Source organism: Pituophis catenifer, unplaced genomic scaffold, assembly GCF_029215685.1.
Source record: "Pituophis catenifer annectens isolate HBS135680 unplaced genomic scaffold, rPitCat1.0.hap2 SCAF_1, whole genome shotgun sequence".
Classification (NCBI taxonomy): Eukaryota; Metazoa; Chordata; class Lepidosauria; order Squamata; family Colubridae; genus Pituophis; species Pituophis catenifer.
In genome coordinates, this window is record NW_027256881.1 from 16,224,199 (window position 1) to 16,249,943 (window position 25,745).

The 25,745-nt window shown below is 42.5% G+C and overlaps 1 protein-coding gene across 1 annotated transcript; it reads right to left on the reverse strand.

The window, feature by feature from the left end:
• Nucleotides 1–1,304: 1,304 nt before the first annotated feature.
• Nucleotides 1,305–21,269, reverse strand: LOC139318474 (uroplakin-3b-like). The gene is made up of 6 exons (XM_070945941.1): nucleotides 21,215–21,269; nucleotides 16,713–16,862; nucleotides 13,696–13,918; nucleotides 7,631–7,707; nucleotides 4,210–4,339; nucleotides 1,305–1,476 (listed from the first exon to the last, which is right to left on the reverse strand). Exons 1-6 carry the CDS (start codon nucleotides 21,267–21,269, stop codon nucleotides 1,305–1,307), a joined length of 807 nt encoding a protein of 268 aa, XP_070802042.1.
• Nucleotides 21,270–25,745: the final 4,476 nt, after the last annotated feature.

Genomic DNA, 25,745 nt, shown 5'->3' on the forward strand with positions numbered 1-25,745 from the left:
CCCAGCTGACTTTCATGCTTAACAAAGACCTAGAAGTCATTAAACTAGACTAGCATTTCTGAATCTTGACAGCTTGAAGATATATGGGCCAACTTCCAGAATTCCTCAGGCAGCATGCTAGGTAGGGAATTCTGGGAGTTGAAGTCCACGCATGTAAAGTTGCTGAGTGAAACACTGTCCTTGAAGACTCGCCCTAAGCCATAATTTTCTGTTCTTGTCTGGGAATTAAGGTTCACACAACTTAAAGCTGTCAAGGTTGAGAAACAGTAATCTCAGCAAAAGATGGGAGTTCGGAAGCAGCCCTATTGCCAGCATTTGCAGAAGGCCTGTGAGAGTCAGTTGGCAGACCCAAGCAGGCACTCTGGGAAACTGGAGGAGGAGGGCAGGTAATGGGGGAAAAATATATATGAGCCAACCATGCAAAGCCAGAATTTCGTGGTTGCCCAACCGAATGTTTGGCTCCAACCCAGCTGCTCTTAGAGCCAACCTCATATTAAGGTACATACAGGCAATCCTCATGAACACAACGGGGACCAGACTTTCCATTGCTAAACAAGACGATTATTAAATAAGCCATGCCCAATTTCATGACCTTTTTTGACACAGTTGTTAAACGAATCATCACAGTTGTTTGGCAAATCACACAGTTGTTAAACAAATCTGCCTTCCCTCATTGACTTTGCTTGTCAGAAGCTCTCCGGGAAGGCTGCAAACAGGGATCATAGAATCCCAGGATATATATGCAACCATCATAAATGCACGCCAGGTGCTATGTGCCTGAATTTTGATCACACAACCACAGGGATGCGGCAACAGTCATAAGTCTGAGGACCAGACGTAAGTCACTTTTTCCAGGGCCATTGTTAGTCTAAATCAGTGGTAGTATTCAGCCAGTTCTATCCAGTTCGGGCAAACCGGTAGCGGTGGCGGTGGGAGGCTCCACCCACCCGGACATAATCACATCTCATTTTGGATGATCTGCATTTGCGCAGAAGGCCCTGTGCACGCGCTCACATTTGCGAACCGGTAGCGAAGGTAAGTGAATACCACCCCTCCTCTAAATGATTGCTACACAAATGGTTGTAAATCAAGGACTACCTGTAAATGCATTGCCTGACTGGGCAGAGCCAGCTTTGATTGTATTGCGTCCTCTTGGCCAGAATTCTCCTACGAAAAGCCAAGGAGATGACAATGCAGAGAGCATTTATTGCATGTAGCAGCATGGTTGTGGGTGTGAGTAGGGTCTGACAGCCATGGAAAGACATAGAGATCCAGTTAGGGGGCTGTTGGTGCAGTTGTGGGCCTTATGAAGAGGAAGGGGTGAGATGAGAGCCAGGCATATCTGCAGGAGGTGGTGGAGGAGGAGGCACAGGTGGGGCAGGGGGAATGTGGTGGGTGTCATAGCGGCTGCCTTGGAAAGGCTCCTGGCGCTGCTCCTCTTGATTCTCAGATGGATCGTGGCGCCAACGCTTGAAGCTGTCAAAAAAGAAAAAAACTGGCTTGAGTAAGGAAGCGGCTGCATGTTAATTTATTTCTTTGATGGACCAACCTGAGTTTTCCGTGAGTTGGAGGCCACTGTCCTAAATCCCTGTCCCTGTCCTAAATATGTCCTAAATATCCCTGTCCTAAATATGCTGAAACTTGCCTAAAGTCATCCACTAATCTAACATAAACCTGACCTCAATTTCTTCAGTCCTGGGACCACTGTACCGTATTATCTTGCCAATCATTGACAGTGGCAGAAGGACTATGATTTAATTCTCACTTGGATTCAGTGATGTGTGCAGAAGGGTCAAAAAGTCAAGATGGTCAAATCCTTATCTTTTTTTTTAATGTGTTCAGTTGCACAGCCATGGTCCCCATCTTTTGACTCTCCTCACTATATAAAGGTAAAGGTTCCCCTCGCATATATGTGCTTCTCGTTCCCAACTCTAGGGGGCGGTGTTCATCTCTGTTTCAAAGCCGAAGAGCCAGCGCTGTCCGAAGACGTCTCCGTGGTCATGTGGCCAGCATGACTAAATGCCAAAGGCGCCCGGAACACTGTTACCTTCCCACCAAAGATGGTCCCTATTTTTCTACTTGCATTTTTCACGTGCTTTCAAATTGCTAGGTTGGCAGAAGCTAGGACAAGTAATGAGAGCTCACCCCGTTATGCGGCACTAGGGATTCGAACCGCTGAACTGCCGACCTTTCGATCGACAAGTTCAGCGTCTTAGCCACTGAGCTACCAAGTCCCTCACTGTATAGGAGTGATCAAATAATCAAAGCCCCAGATTACACAGGTAGTCCTCAATTTTGGACTATCTGTCAAAGTTGAAACGACACTGAAAAATGTGACTTAATAAACCATTTTTCACAGCTATGACCTTTGCAGCATCCCCATGGTTACGTGATCAAAATTCAGATGCTCGGCAACTGGTTCATACTTATGACTGTTGCTATGTCCCAAGGTCATTTGATCCCCTTTTGTGACCTTCCGACAAGCAAAGTCAATGGGGAAACCAGATTCACTTAACAACCAGTTTAACTACTTATCAACTGCAGTGATTCAACTGTGGCAAGAAAGGCCGTAAACTGAGGGAAGACTCACTTAACAAATGTCTCACTTAATGACAGTAATTTTGGGCTCAATTGTGGTCGTAATTCAAGGACTACCTGTACAATCCTAGCCAGCACTTGGCTCTGTTGATTCCCTTTATGGAGAGATTCCTGTTCTCATCAGTGCTTCTTTCTCCTGCCAGCAGTGCAGAAATGGGTTTATACCTTGCAATGGTCTCCTCTATTAGAGTTAAGAGGGAACCTCAAATGCCACACCGACTCCCCATTAGAAAACCTCTTCACTTGGTGTAATGGGCAGTAAGAATAAGGAAGAGAAGGAAGACCTGCAACCAAGGCAGACTGATGAGCCTCGGTGGCGCAGTGGTTAGAGTGCAGTACTGCAGGCTACTTCTGCTTATCACCGGCATATCAAATCTCACCAGGCTCAAGGTTGACTCAGTCTTCCATCGTTCTGAGGTGGGTAAAATGAGGAGCCAGATTGTTGGGGGCGGTATGCTGACTCTGGAAACCGCTTAGAGAGGGCTGTAAAGCGGTATATAAATCTAAGTGCTATTGCTATGAAAAGAAGGACTTGGGATGATATGATAGCAGTATTTTAATATTTGAGGGGCTGCCATAAAGAAGAAAAAAAACGGGAGGGGTCATCCTATTCTCCAAAGCACCTGAGGGCAGAACAAGAAACAATGGATGGAAACTAATTAAGGAGAAAAGCAACCTAGAATTAAGGAGAAACGGCTTGCCATCAGAAATTGTGGGTGCTCCAACACTGGAGGTTTTAAGAAATAAAATTGGAAAGAATGTTTTAGGAAAATATTGGACAGCCATCTGCCTGAAATGGTATCAGGTCTCCCGCTTTGCTGGCTGAGGAATTCTGGGAGTTGCAGTCCACAAGTCTTAAAGTTGCCAAGGTTGGAGACCCCTGGACTAGAAGATTTCCAAGATCCCTTCCAGCTCTATTATTCTGTGAAGCAACAGTCAGATAAGAGAAACCTCAGCCCACACCGAAGGAATTCAGGTGGAGAAAATCAATGCCTCAGGCTTGACCCTCCATAGTACTCTTTAGGATAAAGGAAGGAAGGGGAGGTGTTTTCAGACTTGCAAGATTCTGCTATTGTAATCCTAAAATAAAGGTAGCTTTAGTATTCGTTCATTTGGTGTTTAAAGGGCTGACCTTTGGGCTTTCTGGAAAATTCAAAGTTATTTGTATTCAGATAAGTCTTTGCCACCATCTGGTGGTCAGCTGGATCTCTGCAGCTCAGATACGTTACCTATCCCACATGAAAGGTGTGGAGGAAGGAAGGAGCCAGAAGTTAAGAGCTCTCTGGGCTTCCCAGTGTTGGTGGGCCTCCCCTGCCTCTACTATATTTATGCCAGGGGTCTCCAACCTTAGCAACTTTAAGATTTGTGGACTTCAACTCCCAGAATTCCTCAGCCAGCAAAGCTGGCTGAGGAACTCTGGGAGTTGAAGTTCACAAGTCTTAAAGTTGCTAAGGTTGGAGACCCCTGATTTATGCCAATGTTCTTCAGCATTGTTTTCACCCTTCAACCTTGTCTACTGTTTCACGACTCCAACACCTCATTTTTCTCTGGGTGTAGATAAGACAATCCCCTGTCCTTTGCAGCGCTAAGGTTCTAGGTGTGGGTACTTACCATTCGTAGCAGACGGTGCTCAGGAAGCCAACGGTGATGACTCCACAGAGAGCGGAGAGAATGACAGTGATGACAATCATGTCTCCACTACGTCGTCCGGGCCAAGTGTCTATTGTTTTCCAGATTTCAGCTGAGAAGAATGATAATATATAACATTATTCATTAATGATATCGTTTTCTGATGATCTGGGGGAGGGGAGCAATAACATATGTCTGGACCAGAGGTGGGTTTCAGCAGGTTCTGACCAGTTCTGGAGAACTGGTAGCGGAAATTTTGAGTAGTTTGAGAACCGGTAGTAAAAATTCTGACTGGCCCCGCCCCCATCTATTCTCTGCCTCCCGAGTCTAGCTGATTGGGAGGAAATGGGGATTTTGCAGTAACCTTCCCCTGGAGTGGGGAGGGAATGGAGATTTTACAGTATCCTTCCCCTGCCACACCCACCAAGCCACACCCACCAAGCCATGCCACGCCCACCAAGCCACACCCACAGAACCAGTAGTAAAAAAAATTGAAACCTACCACTGGTCTAGACATAATCATGTAATTAATGATCCAGATTATGCAATATGTCTGCCACAAATTACATAATTTGTGTATGTGAAGGCTGATGCATTGATGTGATTGTGGCTTTTATCTAACCGATGTACCTCTATTCAAACTATTGGTTTTATCTTCTTTCCAGTTGGTTGTGTTAGTTTGTTTGTTAGTTTGTGATCTTCCTTTTGTTCCTGGGATCAAGTGGCTTACGTCAGTGGTGAAATCTAAAATTTGTTACTACTGGTTCTGTGGGCGTGGCTTGGTGGGAGGGTAATGTGACTGGGTGGGCGTGGCCATTTTTTTTTTTTTACTTTTAAAACCATTTTTTCTACAACCTCTTTGGCGAAGAGGTTGTAAAAAACTGCTTTCAAAAGGCTCTGACGATCCCAGCTGAGTTGCCTGATTGGCAGAGGCTTTTTTAAAAAGCCTCTGCCGACCAGGCAACTCACCTGGGATCATCAGAGGCATTTAAAAGAAAAAAAGGGGTTTTTTCTTTTAAATGCCTTTGATGATCCAAGCTGAGTTGCCTGATTGGCAGAGGCTTTTTAAAAAACTCAGCTGGGATCATCAGAGGCATTTAAAAGAAAAAAAGGGGTTTTTTCTTTTAAATGCCTTTGATGATCCAAGCTGAGTTGCCTGATTGGCAGAGGCTTTTTAAAAAACTCAGCTGGGATCATCAGAGGCATTTAAAAGAAAAAAAGGGGTTTTTTCTTTTAAATGCCTTTGATGATCCAAGCTGAGTTGCCTGATTGGCAGAGGCTTTTTAAAAAACTCAGCTGGGATCATCAGAGGCATTTAAAAGAAAAAAACCCTTTTTTTCTTTTAAAAGCCTTTGACGATCCCAGCTGAGCCACACGATCATCAGAGGCTTTTTTTTTTTACTTTTAAAAGCATTTTTTCGGCCGAACAGGTTGTAGAAAAAATGCTTTTAAAAGTAAAAAAAAAAAAACTTTGATGATTGTGCGGCTCAGCTGGGCATGGTGGGGGGAGGGATTTTTGCTACCGGTTCTCTGAACCACCCGTCTCCATGGCTACCGGATCGGGCGATCTGGTCCAAACCAGGAGCATTTCACCCCTGGCTTACGTACATAAAACAGAATAGGTGGCCATGATGACAAAAAATGGGCAGAGTGCATGTGGTGACTTCACAGTGCAAACCCTGCCCTTCCATACTTGTGACTGAGATTGGACAAAAATATGTAAACACTAGGGTTGCATCATGATATTAGAACACACAACGTATCATTTCTTCCTTTGTTCTCAGACATATATGGATGCAGAAGGATCTCCTTCCATTTTACCCTCCTAAAAATAACCCTACAAAGTCTTCCAGTGAACCGTGAGCCCCAAGTACAAGAGTAGACTTGAGCCTGAATCTCCCCAGCCCTTGTGCATCACATTAATGACTACGTCACATTAGGTCTCTTATTCTATATATTAACTATAGTTTTAAGAGTGAGTGGGTTAAAGATTACAGAATGAAAACATACATGTCAAAAAGAACATGGCCCCAATAGTTGGAAGAGATTTTGTGGGGAGTCCAAGCTAGCTAATAAGTCATAACAGTTCTTTTATTTTTCTCATCTGGGTTCCTTCCTTCCCAAATCATTCAGAATTGCATGACTTGTTCTCCAGATGTGTTAGACTACAGGCCTCCTAACTATCTTGGCTAGGAATGAAGAGATTGCTGCAGTAATTCACCCAGTGGTGGGATTCAAGTAATTTAACAACCGGTTCTCTGCCCTAATGATTTCTTCCAACAACCAGTTTGCCAAACTGCTCAGGAATTTAACAACTGGTTCTCCCGAAGTGGTGCGAACTGGCTGAATCCCACCACTGAATTCACCCATCCAGAAGGCAGTAGTTTGGGGAAAAGTTGCTCTAATCATCATTTTGCTACCTGTGAAAAGTATTTTTGCCCATTAATATTTTGTTTGTATGCTTCTGAAAGCCTGTATGCTTCCTCCAATCCTGCAAATAGATCTCTTTCCCCTTTGCATGTGTTTCTTTTTCATTTAAGATGTTATATTTGTAGCTGAGGGTTGAAATGAGGGGTCCTTGGTGCTCTCTGAGCTAGCTTGCTTTCTTGCTGGCGTTTTATTACCCAAAGTGGGTAACTTCAACAGCAATGATGATGTTACTTAGTTTGGGTAATAAAACGTCTGCAAGAAAACAAGCCAGTTCAGAGAGTGCCAAGGACCCCTTGTTTCAGTCCAGAGGTGGGTTTCAGCAGGTTCTGACCAGTTCTGGAGAACCAGTAGCGGAAATTTTGAGTATTTCAGAGAACCGGTAGTAAAAATTCTGACTGGCCCCATCCCCATCTATTCTCTGCCTCCCATGTCCCAGCTGATCGGGAGGAAATGGGGATTTGCAGTAACCATCCCCTGGAGTGGGGTGGGAATGGAGATTTTACAGTATCCTTCCCCTACCACGCCCAACAAGCCACGCCCAACAAGCCATGCCACGCCCAACAGGCTACACCCACAGAACCGGTAGTAAAAAATTTTTGAAACCCACCACTGTTTCATACATATACAATTTAGAAAACCAAGTTTGCTTTTAATTTTGAACAAGAGTTTCTTTGCCTGCATAGAAATTGCACTGCCCTTGCTTTTTGTGGAGTGTTTTTTCAATGGATGGGGAAAGAGGGAAATTAATAAAGAACTAGAAGGATTATAGGCATGGCACTGCTCTTGGCATCCTTTGAAAATAAAAGAGCGATGGGAGGTTCCACCATTTTTGGATGATGGAGATTATTTCTGTCGTCTAGAATAGCCTTTTCCAACCCGATGAAACTCCCGTTATTTCCCAGGTCCACAAAACTTTACATTACCATACATTTCTCAGCTTTTTCATGGGCAGCAAGCTCCTCTCCTTGCATACCTTTATTCAGCCAGATTGGAGAAGACCATCTTGTTTCTGCTTTCGAGCCCGAGGAGTTCATGGCGAGGAATTTTACTCTGAAAAGTATATAGTGGAATTAAAATACAGGAGGAAGGAATGGAAAGAAATATCCGTGACATTCCAAATGCATTTCAACTCAGTTAATGACCAAGTGTGTCCACAGAGTTTGGTCAAAACTCTCAGGATGTTGGACATAATGGTGAATGAACAAAACAGGGAGGTAGGTCCAGAAAGAGAACAGAGGACCCATCTATTTTGGGCTGTGTTATATACCATATAAGGAAGTAAGAAAGTGAGCTGCAGGCTTCACTCAGGTCCTCCAAATAGGCGGGAAAATACTTGAATCTCATTGGCTAAGCCATCTGGCAGCCCTCTATAAAAGAGGACACTGCCAGACGAGCTGGTTGTTGGGTTGTACTGGTCTCCTATTAAAGAGCTGTTGTTACTGAAGAACTGTGTCCGTCTCTTCTATCACCGAATCTAACAGGCTGCTTTGATCATGACCATCATGAATGAAAAGCTGCAAAATTTTCTTTAAGCTATCAGCTTAATATTAATAATGTTAATAATAATTTAAAGCTTAATAATAATAATAATTAATATTGCAGTACATATTTTATAATCTGTATTCAACAATGAAATTGTTCTATAATTCTTGGTTGAAGACAAATCTTGGAAGTAAAGTAATATTGGCCCTTTTTCAAGATTCTGGCATAGCAGATCCTTGCAAAATAGAGTTTAGCACATTTTAAGTGGTTGTAGAAGCTGGTCTTGAAAATACTTATAATATTAACTTGACGGCTCACCAGGACCTGGTGCTTTCCCTATTTTATTTTATATCAGCAAATATCTATGTTAACCATGAGCGAAATAGAGACTAAATTAAATTATGTGAAGCAAAGAAAAATTATAGTTTGCAAACAAATCAGGGAAAATGGTTGGTTTATAAACTGAGGAAGGAAAAAAAAGAAAATGATATTAGGGGGATCTTTGCACAGGTTCGCCTGGTGCACCAATTGCGACCCTACTTGGATCGGGAGGCTCTCCTCACGGTCACTCGTGCCCTTGTCACCTCATGGTTAGATTATTGCAACACGTTCTACATGGGGCTACCCTTGAAAAGTGTTCGGAGACTACAGTTGGTCCAGAACGCAGCCGCGTGAGTTGTCGTGGGTGCACCTAGGTACACCCATATTACACCAATTCTCCGCAAGCTGCACTGGCTCCCTATTGGTCTCCGGTCACAATTCAAGGTGTTGATTATTACCTTTAAAGCCCTACATGGCTCAGGGCCAGGGTATCTTTGAGACCGCCTTCTACCGCATAACTTCCAACGACCGGTAAGATCCCACAAAGTTGGTCTCCTCCGGGTCTCATCAGCTAAACAATGCCGGCTGGCGGGCCCGCGGGAGAGGGCCTTCTCTGTGGTTGCTCCAGCTCTCTGGAACCAGTTACCTCCTGAGGTCCGGATCATCCCCACCCTATTGGCCTTCCGAAAAGCAGTGAAGACCTGGCTCTTCTGGCAGGCTTGGGGCCGTTGATCTTGCTCTTGCGATCCGGCGAGATCCGGCCATGAATGGTGTGAATGGGTTTTAATGTTTTTAATGTTTTTTATTTTTAAATGTTTTTTATAATGATTTTAAATGCATTGTGAGCCGCCCTGAGTCTTTGGAGAGGGGTGGCATACAAATTGAATAAATAAATAAATAAATAAATTTAGGAAGGAAAAAAGGGGGGGAAGAAAAAAAGGAGGATTAGGGGTGACATGATAGTAGCATTCCAGTATTTGAGGGGCTTCCACAAAGAAGAGGGGGTCAAATGATTGTCCAAAGCACGAGAAAACAAGGCACGAAACAATGGGTAGAAACTACACAAGGAGAGAAGCAACCTGGAATTAAGGAGAAATTTCCTAATAGTGAGGACAATTAATCAGTGGAAAAGCTTGACTTCAGAAGTTGCAGGTGCTTCATCACTGGAGGTTTTTAAGAAAAGACAGCCACCTATCTGAAATGGTCAGAGTCTCCTGCTTGAGCAGGTGGTTGGACTAGAACAGGGGTCAGCAACCTAGGGCTCTGGAGCCGCATGTGGCTCTTTCACCCCTCTGCTGCAGCTCCCTGTCACTCAAAATATGCATCACAACCACCAATGTGCCACACCCGCTGGCATGCAATTTATTGAGCTTTTCAACCTCCGGTAGGCTAACCATGGATAAATCCAAGAAAAAAAAAGTTTCAGAAGAAAACAGAACATTTAATTCAATTACATATGCTAGTTTTGTGGCCACTCAAGAAATAGTTAGGCACAGGAAGGGTTTTGTGGCTCCCGGTGTTTTCTTTTCTGTGAGAAACGGGTCCAAATGGCTCTTTGAGTGTTTAAGGTTGCAGACCCCTGGACTAGAAGACCTCCAAGATTCCTTCCAGCTCTATTCTGATAGTTTGATTGATTAAAGGTGAGACTATGTTAACACGTAATGTGTGTATTTAAAAATCCTTCCATGATTTTATTTGAATTTGTATGAAAAACATAGAAAGTCTCCCTGGAAAAGATTGATGGATATTTGAAAAAATGGAATTTACCCAAACTTTCACAATCTCAAGCAAAATAACAACTTTTGAAATATTAGAAGCCTTCATCCTATTTACGGATGTCATCCATTACACATACACCCGCCCGCCTCTGCCCTCTGAGGCTCTGTAGCTACAAACCCATCATTATCTGATTAGAGCTGTAACTTCCTTTTGTATTATTCAAGCCTGCGAAACCTTCCTGGCTCTGACTTCATTCCATTCACTTATAGGGTGGAAAATCTGGTTGAATGGGTCTGCATTCCCATGGCTGTTTTCTCAAGGGATGGGCCCCCCAAGTGTCGAAAACTGGTTATACTTCCAACTTCAGAATAAATAGGGGTTGGTTTTTTTCCCCTTCTTTGTTTCAGAATTGTGACATTTGGTTTCATTCTTCCTTAATTTTTAAGGCAGACGCAGGCCTGAGTGTCTCAGGGTATCAAAAAACCTTTGCCAGTCCAATTCTTGAATACAGCTCATCCGCTTGGAATCCACACTGTATACCGGACATTAACACGATTGAGTGGATCCAGAGGTATTTCAGAAGAAGAGTACTCCACCCTTCTATTCACAATAGATTCCCTTATGCCACCAGGTTTGAAATTCTGGGCTTGGACAATCTGGAACTGCACCGCCTGCGGTCCGATCTATGCATAGTACACAAAATTGTCTGCTACAACGTCTTACCTGTCAACAACTTCTTCAGCTTCAACCACAATAATACGCGGGCAAAAAATCGATACAAACTCAAGGTAAATCGCTCCAAACTCGATTGCAGAAAATACGACTTCAGCAACAGAGTGGTCAACGCCTGGAATGCTCTACCTGACTCTGTTGTTACAGCCTCAAACCCTCACAGCTTCAACTGTCTACTGTGGACCTCACCCCATAAAGGGGGCATGCATAAGTGTGCCAGCGTGCCTACCATCCCTGTCTTACTGTCCCCATTTATCTGTACTTACTTCCTTTGTTTATGTTTATGTTTATACCTATACCTGCTACCTTGTACATGTTTGGCAAACAAACCAACCAACAAATAAATATAACTGTGCAATCAAAGATGCATGTAAAAAGGATGTGGTTTCGATTGCATGGTTATGGCTGCCATCTTGATTTTTTGACATGGCTAAAAAGGGGCAGGGCTTCAATCAGTGCCTTATGGCCATCAACTTGATTTATTTTTTTACGCCCTTCCCTCTAAAGATGTTTTTGGAGAAATGGCTGCTCACCCCAAATATTTATTTCTCTCCAATTGGAAATTGACAGAAAAAGATCAACAAATGCAGTTGGTTAAGAAAATTGGCTATGGAGGACGGGGTGTGTGTGTGAACATCATCAAAGTCTCTCAATCATAAAATGCTGTAGAAAGTTTTGTTTGTATCTCTGCAGGCATATATTACTTAAAAATAAATAACTTAATTGCATTAAGAGCATTGGTGAAATCCAAATTTTTTTACTACCAGTTCTGTGGGTGTGGTTTTGTGGGTGTGGTGTGGCTTTGTGGGCATGGCTTTGTGGGCGTGGGAAGGATACTGCAAAATCCCTATTCCCTCCCCATTCCAGGGGGAGGGATATTGCAAAATTTCCATTCCCACCCCACTCTGGGGCCAGCCAGAGGTGGCATTTGCCGGTTCTCCGAACTACTCAAACTTTCCGCTACTGGTTCTCCGAACTGCTCAATCTTTCTGCTACTGGTTCTTCGAACTGCTCAAACTTTCTGCTACCGGTTCTCCAGAACCTGTCAGAACCTGCTGGATTTCACCCCTGATTAAGAGCCAGTTTGGTCTAGTGGTTAAAGCCTCAGCCAGTCATTCTCTCTCAGCTCAACCCACCTCACAGGATTGGTGTTGTGAGGAAAATAGGAGGAGGAAGATGTGTTGTATATGTTTGCCGCCTTGAGTTATTAGTAAGTAATAAAGGTGGGATACAAATAAATAAATAAATAATCTATCCTTTAGCAGGAAGCCTCTTCAAACCTCTCTCCTTACCATCCCTGAGGCTGCTGCTGAAATTCTGCTGCAAAACGTTTTGTCTTAATTCTCCCAAGCTTGCAAAATTCCAAAAAGAAATAGCCAAAGATTGCATTGCTGCTCTGACCCTTGTAGCCTTCAAAATGAAGGAAAGGAGGAGGAGACAAAAGAGGAAAGCCTTTGCTAAAATTATGGATATCATTCTTTGATTTACATCTTGCCTATCAGTCCAGTAATCAAGGAAGCTTCCCTGCTTTTTATTTCATATACAGCAAACAAAAGACTCGAAAACTGATCATCCTCACGCTCCTAATGACTTTATATACCTCCCCTTCTTTCCCCAAATAATTAGTTACTGAAGTGAGGTTTCCAAAATTCCCCAATATTTTTTTGTTTCTCTTCCTCCCATCCCCCCAAAAAACATTTCATGGCCAGTCAGGTCCAATAGCTTCCAAGAGAATTTGAGAATGGATTTGCCCTGCACACTTATCCAATGAAGCCAGCTTTGCCGATGTGGTAAGCCATGTGCATCCATAAAAAACAAACCTAGTCAGGATTAAATTATGTTTAACGTGCCCTGCAGATTTGTGACTGGATGCAATCTGAGACACCGATAGGTCTGTTGGCTTAGATAACCAAGTGGAAACGAGGGGATGTTTATCCATTTTCTGTCTTGATTTCTTTTAGGAAATTATTATGATGGTTGGTCACACCGTCAGCCAGATGTTTAGAATGGATTTGGCATTTTTTGTCCACCTATCGAGTCCTTCCTAAGGACCTGGAATAGGCAGACCTTGTGTTATTTTTTTTTTATGATGATTGGTAGCATACTTTTAGACTGCATTTGTCATCATTATCCACTATTGATTCTTTCCCAAGGACCTGAGATACACAGATGCTATTGTTAATAGTGTTAAAAGTATCATGAGGACCCAGATTGTTGGAGGCAATATGCTGATTCTGTAAACCACTTAGAGAGGGCTGTAAAGCACTGTGAAGTAGTATATAAGTCTAAGTGCTATTGCTATCATTGCAGGATGTAAGCTGTTCCTAGTAAAGCTGCATTTCTCAACTCAACTCTCAACAGATATCTCAACTCTGGTGATGTTTTGGGATTGCCTCCAAAGTGCCTATTACTATTGTTACTACCTTTGCTTTCTTTTGCCAGAGTCGTATTATTACTAACAATAATTATATTGCAACTACTACAACTACTGGAACTATTATTTCTGTTTGTTGCTCTTAAGGATTTTCAGATCCCAATTGTGAGAATAGAATATCCATTTTATATCCTGCCTTCAGAGGTGATCGCCGGTAAAATAAAAAACAACCCCTCAAGATGGTGGCCACATCCATGCAATGAAAGCCCCGCCCCTTTTCACTTACATCATGATTGCCATCTTGACTTTTCTGGCGTCCCTTCCCTTGTGGATGCCCTCTCTACCTGCCAGGGTTCCCTCCAAGGAGTTCAGAGGGTTAAATCGAGGGCCATATGCCATCCTTTCTTTACCTGTAAGGTCCAGTAGAGGGCAGAGGGCCATTGCAGTGGGTCCTGGTGTCATCATTTTTGCAGGATGATTCGTTGCCGACCCGGAGCACGTTCGTCGTTTTGCCTTTAGTACATGGGTATTGGGAGAGGGTGGACTTCATTGTCATGAAGGCATAAGCGGTATATAAATCTTCATACGGTGGAATTTGCTGTGCCGATGTGGGGTTCTTGAAGTGAGTTGTGGCTGTGGGGAGAGTACATTTAAAAACAAGGCAGGGAGAATGACCCAGAGATGAGTTCATTTTATCAAAAATCAAAGGTTTAATAGCTCATCCATCTCATATGAATCCTGTCAGGCCCATAGTTTGGGGAACCTGCCATTTACTTGGCATATGGTTTCCAGCAATGGACAACCAGGTGCCTCCCAGATACTAATTCCAGCACTTGAAAGCAATCAATCTTTACCAGTTGTGTTTTCCTTATCCAGCCACAAAGATGTTAAAATTGTTCCCCCAGTGATTAATCCACCGAATGTTTTAATCAATTAATCTATTTATGGAAATGGTTGAAATGTGTACCTCACCTTTTGACTCTGTCAAACTATCTATTAACATGCCATAATTACTGCTTAGCATCTATCTGGATAAAGCAGTGTTTCTCAGCCTTGGCAACTTGAAGAAATGTGAACTTCAATTCCCAGAATTCCCCAGTCAGCATGAATTCTGGGAATTGAAGTCCACCCTTCTTCAAGTTGACATGGTTGAGAAACACTGGAGTAAAATAAGGCAGCATCCACGTCTGGGAAACATGTCAACAACTAACATCCAGAAACCAGGTTTTTAATTGCAAGTAAGGAGCCATAGTGGCGCAGTGGTTAAAATACAATATTGCAGGCTAATTCTGCCGACTGCCAGCAGTTTGATTCTCACCAGCTCAAGATTAACTCAGCCTTCCATCCTTCCAAGGTCAGTAAAATGAGGATCCAGATTGTTGGGGGCAATATGCTGACATTGTAAACTACTTAGAGGGCTGTAAAGTACTGTGAAGTGGTATATAAGCCCAAGTGCTAGTTCTGTTACTAAAATTTGAATGAATTAAAATCTCTTATACACTCTGCCAGCTTTGCCCAAATTTCCTTTCAATCTGTAATTGGGCAGAAAAGACATTTAATGCAGTGGTTAAAGTGTTGGATTAAAATTGGGAAGACTCAGGTTCTGTGTGCCATCAGTCATGGAAGCACAATGGGCAGCTTTGAGCTAGTCCCTCTTTCTGAGCTCAACCTATCTCACAGGCAGCAACAACTGAAGGTAGGGCTGAATGACAAACGCAGCATTGCACCACAAACCCCACCTGGTCTTCTGTATACATTGGGACATTGTGTGCAGACCCAAAGGGGCAGGGCTTGTAGAAGAATGTGGCTTTCATAGTTTTACTCAAAGCAGAAAGCTTCTGTGGATGTCCACCTTCCAGGTGTGGCATTCTAGGAATAAAATAGAGGGAACCTCCTCCCTATGCCTTGAGTTCCCGATCAAAAGGTGAAAATAAAGGAGAATAATTGTAGCTCGGGGTTGAAATGAGAGGTCCTTGATGCTCTCTGACCTTGGTGGTTTTCTTATTTATTTATTTGTTTGTTTGTTTGTTTGTTTGTTTGTTTGTTTGTTTGTTTGATTTATATATGCCGCCCTTCTCCGGACACTCAGGGCAGTTTACAATGCATTAAGCAATAGCCTTCATACTTTTGTATATACCTGCTTAGTAGGGCTTTTTGACCGACCCCCCCCCCCCGGAGCGGTGTTCTTTTTTATACAAAGTCAGCTTATTGCCCCCACAAACCGGGTCCTCATTTTACCTACCTCAAAAGGATGGAAGGCTGAGTCAAACTTGAGCCTGGTGAGAATTGAACTCACAGTAATTGCAGGCAGCTGGCAGCTAAGTGCTACTTTAACAGCAGCAGTTTAGTCCACTGCGCCACCAAGGTTCTTTCTTGCAGGTATTTCATTATCTAAACTGTTTCCTAATGAAATATTTTTAAGAAAACCACCAAGGTCAAAGAGCACCAAAGACGCCTCACAGGTGATAATGAAAAAAGAACGGCAATGGCCTGGAAGGGAATATTCAGACGCTCTAACAGAACAATGAAGGCAGAAGTATGCTTTAAGGCCTGGGAAAGGAGGTAGCATTAGGAAGAGAGAGGCTGGCTCCTCTTGATTCCGTGGAATATACGACAAAGAGAGAAGAAGCTTACTCCGACTTGCAAGATTCTGCTACTATAAAAAGGTAAAGGTTCCCCTAGCACATATGTGCTAGTCCAGGGGTCAGCAACCCGTGGCTCTGGAGCCGCATGTGGCTCTTTCATCCCTCTGCTGTGGCTCCCTGTCGCCAGTCAGGTCCACAATTGGTAGGGCTTTCAGTTAGGACAAGTAGAGGAAAAAGAATGTTGTGCTAGGAGGAGACTCTATGGTGGGGGAACCGGACTTCCGGTTGGCTCCAGAATTGAACATGGGGCTTCCGGTTAGGACCTTTGTGGCTCTTTGAGTGTTTAAGGTTGCCGATCCCTGTGCTAGTCGTTCCCAACCCTAGGGGGCGGCACTCATCTCCGTTTCAAAGCCAAAGAGCCATCTGAAAAGGTCTCTGTGGCCATGTGGCCAGCATGACTAAATGCCAAAGGCGCACAGAACACTGTTACCTTCCCACCAAAGGTGATCCCTATTTTTCTACTTGCATTTTTTACGTGCTTCTGAACTGCTAGGTTGGCAGAAGCTGGGACTAGTAACGGGAGCTCACCCTGTTACACGGCACTAGGGATTTGAACCGCTGAACTGCCGACCTTTCAAACGACAAGCTCAGTGTCTTAGCCACTGAGCCACCCCGTCCCTTTCAGCTACTATAGCCTATCTCAATAAAGTTTAGTTATAGTTTTCCTCCAGAGTTGGTTTCTTGATCGGGTCTACCTTCTAGGGCTAACAGATAGAAGTCCAATGAATAAAATAAAATTATTCTCTTCATAAAATGAAGAGGGATTTTGGCTATCCACTCACCATTAGCGAAGGTGATTACCAACCAGATGTCGTCAGAGGCATTGACAAATGAGTCAAAGACACACTTTGGCGATTCTAAAGAAAAAGTACTAACGGTGATTTTTCCGGCCATGTTCATGTCTGAGACTCGTGGAGTGTAGGGGACCACCTCTGAAAATATATCGAGAAGACATCAACATCAATTGGTGGTGCAGAAATGCAAGAACTGATGATGCATCTAATCAAATGCAAGCAGGGATCAGAACATTTCTCACAAAAACAACATTCTTATCCCCCCCCCCGCTTTCTGGACTAAGAGTGGACACTATAGCCCAGGGGTCTCCAACCTTGGCAACTTTAAGCCTGGAGGACTTCAACTCCCAGAATTCCCCAGCCAGCAAAACTGCAGGCTTGAAGTTGCCAAGATTGGAGACAAGGGGTGAAATCCAGCAGGTTCTGACAGGTTCTGGAGAACTGGTAGTGGAAATTTTAAGCAGTTTGGAGAACTGGTAGCAGAAATATTGAGTAGTTCGGAGAACCGGCAAATACCACCTCTGGCTGGCCCTAGAGTGGGGTGGGAATGGAGATTTTGCAATATCCTTCCTCTGGAGTGGGGTGGGAATGGAGATTTTGCAGTATCCTTTCCCTGCCATGCCCACCAAACCACACCCACCAAGCCACACCACGCCCACCAAGCCACGCCCACAGAACTGGTAGTAAAAAAAATTGGATTTCACCACTGTTGGACACTCCTGCTATAGCCTGTACCCCTTGACCTGAAACCCCGAGAGTCTCTGCAGCTAGAAATAAAAAGACAAAAAAGCAGGACTTTTTCAGGACCTCTCTTGATGAGGTGAACATGTTGTCTTTATATTCCTTGGAAACGTTAATAAACAAATAAGATATGCCCAATATATGATCCATAAAAGTTGTTATCCTTGTTCCTGAAAAGCAGTAATTTTCCAGTCCCCCCCTCCAAATATGGCCCACTGCTTTCAAAGAGAGAGGTACATGTAGTGTTTTTCCACACTACACAATGACAGAAGATGTCTGCCTTTTATTTGGGGTCCACTCTACCATTAGAAAAAGTGGGATAATAACTCTCTTAGAACTGAAGTAAGAAGGCAAGTGGAGATGATGAGGGATCAGATGATTAGGGGACTGGAGGCTAAAACATATGAAGAACAGTTGCAGGAACTGGGTATGTCTAGTTTAAGCAAAAGAAGGACTAGGGGAGACATGATAGCAGTGTTCCAATATCTCAGGGGCTGCCACAAAGAAGAGGGAGCAAAGCTATTCTCCAAAGCACCTGAAGGCAGGACAAGAAGCAATGGGTAGAAACTAATCAAGGAGAGAAGCAACTTAGAACTAAGGAGAAATTTCCCGACAGTTAGAACAATTAATCAATGGAACAACTTGCCTCCAGAAGTTGTGAATGCTCCAACACTGGAAATTTTTAAGAAGATGTTGGATAACCATTTGTCTGAAGTGGTGTAGGATTTCCTGCTTGAGCAGGGGGCTGGACTAGAAGACCTCCAAGGTCCCTTCCAACTCTGTTTATTATATTATATTATAGATGTATATAATACATATATTATAGCCTTGGTGGCACAGCAGACTAAAGTGTTGTTAAGTAGTACCAGCTTCCTGCAATTACGGCAAGTTCAAATCTCACCAGGCTCAAGGTTGACTCAGCCTTCCATCTTTTTGAGGTGGGTAAAATGAGGACCCAGTTTGTGGGGGCAATAAGCTGACTTTGTATAAAAAAAGAACACCGCTTGGGGGGGGGAAAGCCCTACTAAGCAGGTATATACAAAAGTATGAAGGCTATTGCTTAACGCATTGTAAGCCGCCCTGAGTCTCTGGAGAAGAGTGGCATATAAATCGAACCAATAAATAAAATGTCTCATGTCCTACTCTGTGCATCCTAAGTTAGCTTGGTGACCTGAAGTTCAGGGGAGAGTGTGTCTTATGGCGTTGGACTAAGACGTGACTATCTGCCTGCTTGGCTTCCATAAGCTCTTCTTATGAATGTCAGAAGGTAAGAAAGACAGGTTCTCTCTTCTTCTCATATTCTTCTGCTGTTATAAGAATGGATCAAAGGGGTATGGAGGTGTAGATGTGTGCCTTAATATAAATTGTGGTCAACATTCCTGGCCCAAAGAGCCACCATGGACCACCCCCTTATGCCCTCTTTGTGCCCATTCAGTAGAAAAGCCATTCTTCCAGAGGACCCTGGGATGGGAAGGAGAGGACACTGTATCCCCTTTCTTTTCAGTGGTAGTGCTCCCCATAGCCTGTCAATCAGAAAGGCTGTCCGGGAGCTCCCTATTAGAGAAGGAGATTGTCCATCTATTACATATGTATTGTAAACATGGGTTGTTTTCTTTTTTTTTTGTTTTTTTTGTTTTTGTTTTAAGAAAGGTGTGCTTCTCTCTTTAATTCCCTCCCTCTACTGTCTCAAAGCCCTATTTCCTTGGGAGCAAAAATTTAGAAACAAAAACAAAGCTGCACAACCGAATTAAAATTAAAGCATTTTTTTTTCCTCCTAAAAGCTAAAAATCTAACTTGGATAGAAAATCTTCCATTTCTGGAATCACATTCAGTCCACGTTACCATTATCCATCTATTATAACACAATAACAGAACAGAATAACAGAGTTGGAAGGGACAGCGAGGAGGTTGAAGAGGATGTGGTGCCAGAGGCAGAGACTCAGCCAGGGCCTTCAGAACCTCCAGAGGCTCCTTCAAGTGGAGAGAGCGAAGTGGAGGAGCCTCTCCTCAATGCTCGAGCACGCAGGGCTGCCAAAAGGCAGGAGTGGCTACTCAGGAGGAGGAGGTCTCCTTGAGAGTAAGGCTTGGATAATTGGCCACTCCCTTAGCCTATTTAAGTCACACGCCGTTAGTAAGTTTCTTGCTAGAAACAACTTGTAATTACCATCAGAGCATTTTTGGAAAAGTCTTATCTTGCTTTCTGGGCTGGTTGCCAATCTTTGCCAGACTTTGGTTTATTCTTGCTACTTAATACATTTGATAAGGACTGTTGGTGTGTGTCTATATCCTCGGGAATCTGGAGCTGGGGCAGAACACTGAGCCACCTAGTCAGGCATATTTGTCTGATCTCTTCTTTAAAACCTCCAGTGTTGGAGCACCCACAAATTTCAAAGGCAAGCTGTTCCATTGATTAATTATCTATTTGCTATCAAGAATTTCTCTAGATTGGTTCTCTCCTTGTATCAGTTCTGAGCATTTCTGTTCAAACTTATAGCATCCCTTGGACTGACCGACTACATTATTTGAGTCTCCATTTGAATATCTACTCTCCCTCCCTTCTTCCAGCATCTAAGCGGATTAAGCCAACCATCTCACCTGTCCAGAGCTGACATGGAAGTGGAATGTCATTTGGAAATGAAAGCAGAGCTGGTCTTCCGCACATTTCCTCACATTCATTTTATACTATTGACATTTGTACTTAAAACACAATCCACTTAACCATGGCAAGTAAAACCCTAAGCTAGGTTAGTACGGTCCAAGCCCAGCCTGTTTTTTTTTTTTTAAATTCATTTATGGATAGATGTGTTTGTGAACACAGAAAAATTCAGGAAGCAGATTCAGCACATTATGTGAATATAGCCACCCAGTTTTTGCTTGTACTTAGTTACTTAGCCCAGATTATTGGAAGATTATTCCAATTTTTTTTTTTTACTATCTCATCACAAAAGAAGATTACTGCCAAACATTTACATCTAAGTGTCTGCTAATGCCCAGAGCAAAAGAGACAGGATCTTTATCCTGGAAAGTTTAATTCAAAATGTAACAGTAACAGAGTTGAAAGGGACCTTGGAGGTCATCTAGTCCAACCCCCTGCTCACGCAGGAGACCTATAGTAGGGATTTGAACTGCCGACCTTTCTGACCAACAAGCTCAGCGTCTTGGCCACTGAGCCACCTAGCCAGGTATTATATAGCCATATTATATATATATTATTATATATACTGCCCAAAAAAATCAAGGGAACACAAGCAGAAGACATCCGAGATCTGAATGAATGAAATAGCCTTATTAAATATTTGTTCTTTACATACAGTAGTTTATACACTGCTCAAACAACTAAAGGGAACACAAAACTACTGTATGTAACAAACAAAGTATATAATAAGGCTATTTCATTCATTCAGATCTCAGATGTCTTCTGCTTGTGTTCCCTTTATTTTTTTGAGCAGTATATATTATATTATATAGCCAGGATTAATGATTGAGAGAGAAGCAAGGAAAGAGACATTTTAGGCAATCTTCTCCAAGTCATCCTACAGATAAGTGAGCTGACACATCATTTCTAACAATACAAATAACGATCTGAGTTGTATTTGAACGCGCTTGGAAAATACCAGGTTGAGAAAGATTGTACTATCAGCCTATTGAGATAGATCTTTCCTTTCATCAAAGAGTACCAAAAAGCATTGAGTTGCTCCAAATAACCCCCTTCCAAGTATGATTTTATGATTCCATAAAATAATAATCACCTAAAGCCGTGGTCTTGCAAGCAATTAGGAAGAGAAGTAGAAGGAAAGCAGCCATCGTTCGTTATAGAAGTTGGTTAGTCTTCTCAAGAACTTTCTTCATGCTATGATAGAAGATGTCCCAAGCTGACAAAAGGATGCTCCTCAGAGTCCAAGGTGCAAATGAAGACAGGGTCAGTAAGGAAAAGTGAGTGAGTCTTCGGAGAGGGGCGGCATATAAATTGAAAAAATAAATAAATAAATAAATAAAAACATCCTTTTCTACTCTACTGGTTAATTCCTTATCACATTGTCTTCAGCAACTGCCCCTGTCCCACCCCTTGCCAGTTTTCCACATTCTTCCTTTCCCTTGTAAGGATCTTGACCCCTGATAACAAACAAGTTTGGCTTGTTCTTTCTCAAGAGAATAGAAAACAGCCACTAACTGGACAATTTAACTGGGCATCATGGGGCAAGAGAATGAGGAGACATGATAGTGAAAGGTAAAAAGAAAGACAAGTAAACCAGAAAGTATCAGTAAAATCAAGTATAGTGCCATACAGAGGTGGGTTTCAGCAGGTTCTCACCAGTTCTGGAGAACTGGTAGCAGAAATTTTTAGTAGTTCGGAGAACCGGTAGTAAAAATTCTGCCTGGCCCCGCCCCCATCTATTCTCTGCCTCCCAAGTCCCAGCTGATTGGGAGGAAATGGGGATTTTGCAGTAACCTTCCCCTGGATTGGGGAGGGAATGGAGATTTTACAGTATCCTTCCCCTGCCATGCCCACCAAGCCACGCCCACCAAACCACACCCACAGAACTGGTAGTAAAATAATTTGAAACCCACCACTGGTGCAATAGTTAGACTTTAGGATTAAGACCATGGAGACTCAGGTTCAAATTTTCACTCATTCACAAAAATATGAATGAGGAGCACTGCCACACGTTTGGTTCAACCATATGAAAATAAGTCTGCAGTAGGTAGACCGCATTTAGCAACCACATTTGGACCAGCAGGTACCACAGTCACTAAACAGAAAATCATATGACCTCGATGGGCTTACACATCATTTCCTGTGAATCACCCCAGTTATTAAATAAAACATGGGACCGCGATTTACAATATTACTTCTGTCTTCTCTATTATTTCTGTTTATTGCAAGCCAGTTGCAAAGCACACAAATGGTGATCATAGGACTGCAGGACATTGCAACAATGCAAGAATTGGTCACAAAGCTTTTTTTTTTTTTACAGCACCATCAAAATGTCAAATGGTTATTAAACAAGGCAGTTGGTAAGAGATGACTACTGTACATTGGAACCTGTAACCTGCTGGATGATACCACTCATTTTCCTAAAATGGCCAATGGGATGCACTTGAAAAGTTCAGATTCTTTTACTCTGGCAATCATTAGAATCAAACCTCAATGAATGAGCCAAATATTGATTTGAATTTTATATTCAGATTAACAGAGTTGGAAGGGACCTTGTACTGTAGGTCATCTACGCCATCAAGCAGGAGACCCTACACCATTTCTGACAAATGGCAATCCAATCTTTTCTTAAAAGCCTCCAGCGAGGAAGCTCCCACAACTTCCGAAGGCAAGCTGCTCCATTGGTTGATTATTCTCAGTTTTAGAAAATTTCTCATTTCTAGGTTGAATTTCTCCTTGATCAGTTTCCATCCATTATTCCTTGTCTGGCCTTTGTGTGCCTTGGAAAATAGCTTGACCCCCTCCTCTCTGTGGCAGCCCCTCAAATATTGGAAGACTGCTATCATGTCTCCCCTGGTCCTTCTCTTCATTAGACTAGCCATGCCCAGTTCCTGTAACTGTTCTTCATATGTTTTAGTCTCCAGTCCCCTAATCATCTTGGTTGCTCTTCTTTGCACTTTTTATATAATAATCTTTCTTATATAATCCTTAACATGAATTTATCCCAGGACCATGTTATATATTGCTCTGATATCAAAATCAGGTCTCTATTTCCACTGGAGAATAATTATCTCAAAATTATCTAAACTATAGTTTTTGACATTATTTTTTTCATGAAAGAAAATTCTTTCTTTGATTAAGGAGTAATCTTTGACTACTCATTCAATTACTCAAATCAATCAAATAAATTAATTAATAAATTAATCAGAGGGCACCTTCCATCTGGAATGAATTGCCCCTGGAGATACGTATGATCCCTGACCTAAGTACCTTTCGCCATGCCCTTAAGACTTTACTGTTTCAACAGGCTGGGCTGGCTTAATAACGAATTTTAATGGGTGTTTTAGTTTTTAATATAGGGCCAAATTATTTAATATGTTTTAAACTGTTTTTAAACTTTATGGATATAAGTGTTTTATTGTGGCTATGCACCGCCCTGAGTCCCTTGGGAGAAGGGCGGTATAAAAATTTAAATAAATAAATAAATAAATAAATAAATAAATAAATAAATAAATAAATAAATAAATAAATATCTTTGATTAAAGAAATCTTTGGTTTCAGCTACATAATTTTGTAGTATTGTACTTTGGAAAGCAAACATTCAGAAAACAAACCTTTGAGGGTGTGGAAATGCAAAATGTCTGTAAATTTTTTAAGTTTCTGGGCAACCGCAGGAAGAGATGGCTGCTTTAATGAGTAGCTGATGGTGTTAGATTTGCACTCGTATAGAATCATATGGCTGGAAGGGATCTTAGAGGTCTTCTAGTCCTAACCACTGCCCAAGGCTTATACCTTATACCATCCTGGACAAATGATTGTCCAATCTTTTCTGGAAAACCTCCAGGGATGGAGCAGCCTCAACTCCCGAAGACAAGCTGCTCCATTGCTTAATAGGCCTACCTTGTGGTGGTAAAAGAGGTGATCCTGCCATTATACTAGGACCAGAGAGACTCAGGTTGACATCAATACTCAACTACTGAAATTCCCTGGCTGATTTTGGGCTAGTCTCTCTGCAATATTTGCTCTTGAGATCACACAAGAATGGCGGATAGAACTTAACTAAGAAGTAGGACATCAATCAGACCTTAGTTTAACTTTATTTGAGGTTTTCTATGCCATGGTCCATCAAACCTGTTTTGGAACCTTCCACAAATTTTATGGAACCATCAAATACCCCAGTTGGCCAATAGAACTTGGAGAGCCCCCAGAAAAAGCAAAGGGAGCTAGGAGAATAAAAATTTGAAAAATGCCATTAAACAGGCATGGGAAAAAGTTGTAGCCACGTTAGCTACCAGACCGGCTACAGTCAGGTAAAGCAGGTAACGCTGCTGAACAGGTTCTATAACTTTGGACAGTTATGCTGTGGTTGGACAGGTCTTGGGGTGGGGGGGTTGCACCTTTTCCCACACCCTATGCATTCCCAAAGAGAGATACAATTAAAAACGGAAAGCACATCACATGTAGAAACTAAACAATCCCCACACCACTCAGGAACCTCTACAACCAAATGATGGGGCTGGTTACATCTTTGGAAGATTTATTCTCATGGCTTTTCTACCTTTTAGCCATTATTTTTTTTTTGTCAGCCAGATTTCCCCCATGGATTCATATCTCCCAGAATTTCCAGCATAGAATTCTAGAGCTCCAAGGGATCATGTGGGCCACTCAGTCCATCGGCTTCCCCTGTGCATGAATCCAAATTAAAGCATTGCGGATGGATGGCAGCTTGATCACATCTGGAAAAGAGGGTAGCTGTCAGGTCCCATAGCTCCCTATCAGGAAGTGCCATTCTGGTGGGGAAGGGGCCTGGACATATTCCTCAGTTTATAATCTTCTTCCTGGTGCATATCTATCCTGTACTTTGATTTACCTTTTATTTTATTTATTTATTTATTTATTTGTCGAGTATGTATTAGATAATATATATAAGTATAAGCATGAGTTGAATACATAAAATTAATACAATTAAAGGGAACATTAGGACAGGGACGGTAGGCACGCTGGTGCTCTTATGCACGCCCCTTACAGACCTCTTAAGAGTGGGGTGAGGTCAACAGTAGCCAGTCTAAGGTTAAAATTTTGGAGGTTTTGGGATGAAACCACAGAGTCAGGTAGTGCATTCCAGGCATTTACCACTCTGTTGCTGAAGTCATATTTTCTGCAATCGCGTTTGGAGCAGTTCACTTTAAGTTCGTATCTATTGTGTGCTCATGTATTGTTGTGGTTGAAGCTGAAGTAGTCATTGACAGGTAGGACATTGTAGCAGATGATTTTACGTGCTACGCTTAGGTCAGACCGAATGCAGCGTAGTTCTAAATTTTCTAAGGCCAAAATTTCAAGTCTGGTGGCATATGGTATTTTGTTGCAAGCGGAGGAGTGGAGGACTCTTCTTGTGAAATATTTCTGGACATGTTCAATTGTATTAATGTCCAATATGCAATGCGGGTTCCAGACAGATGAGCTATATTCGAGAATTGGTATTCGAGAATTACCTTCCTGGGAATGTAAGGGGGCAGGTCCACTTATTTTGTCTCAGCTCCGGAGTCTCCAGCAAGCGAAGCCTGAGAACAGCATCTTATCACCTTCTCAACCTGCGATTCTCAAAACATCTTCGCACTTCGGAT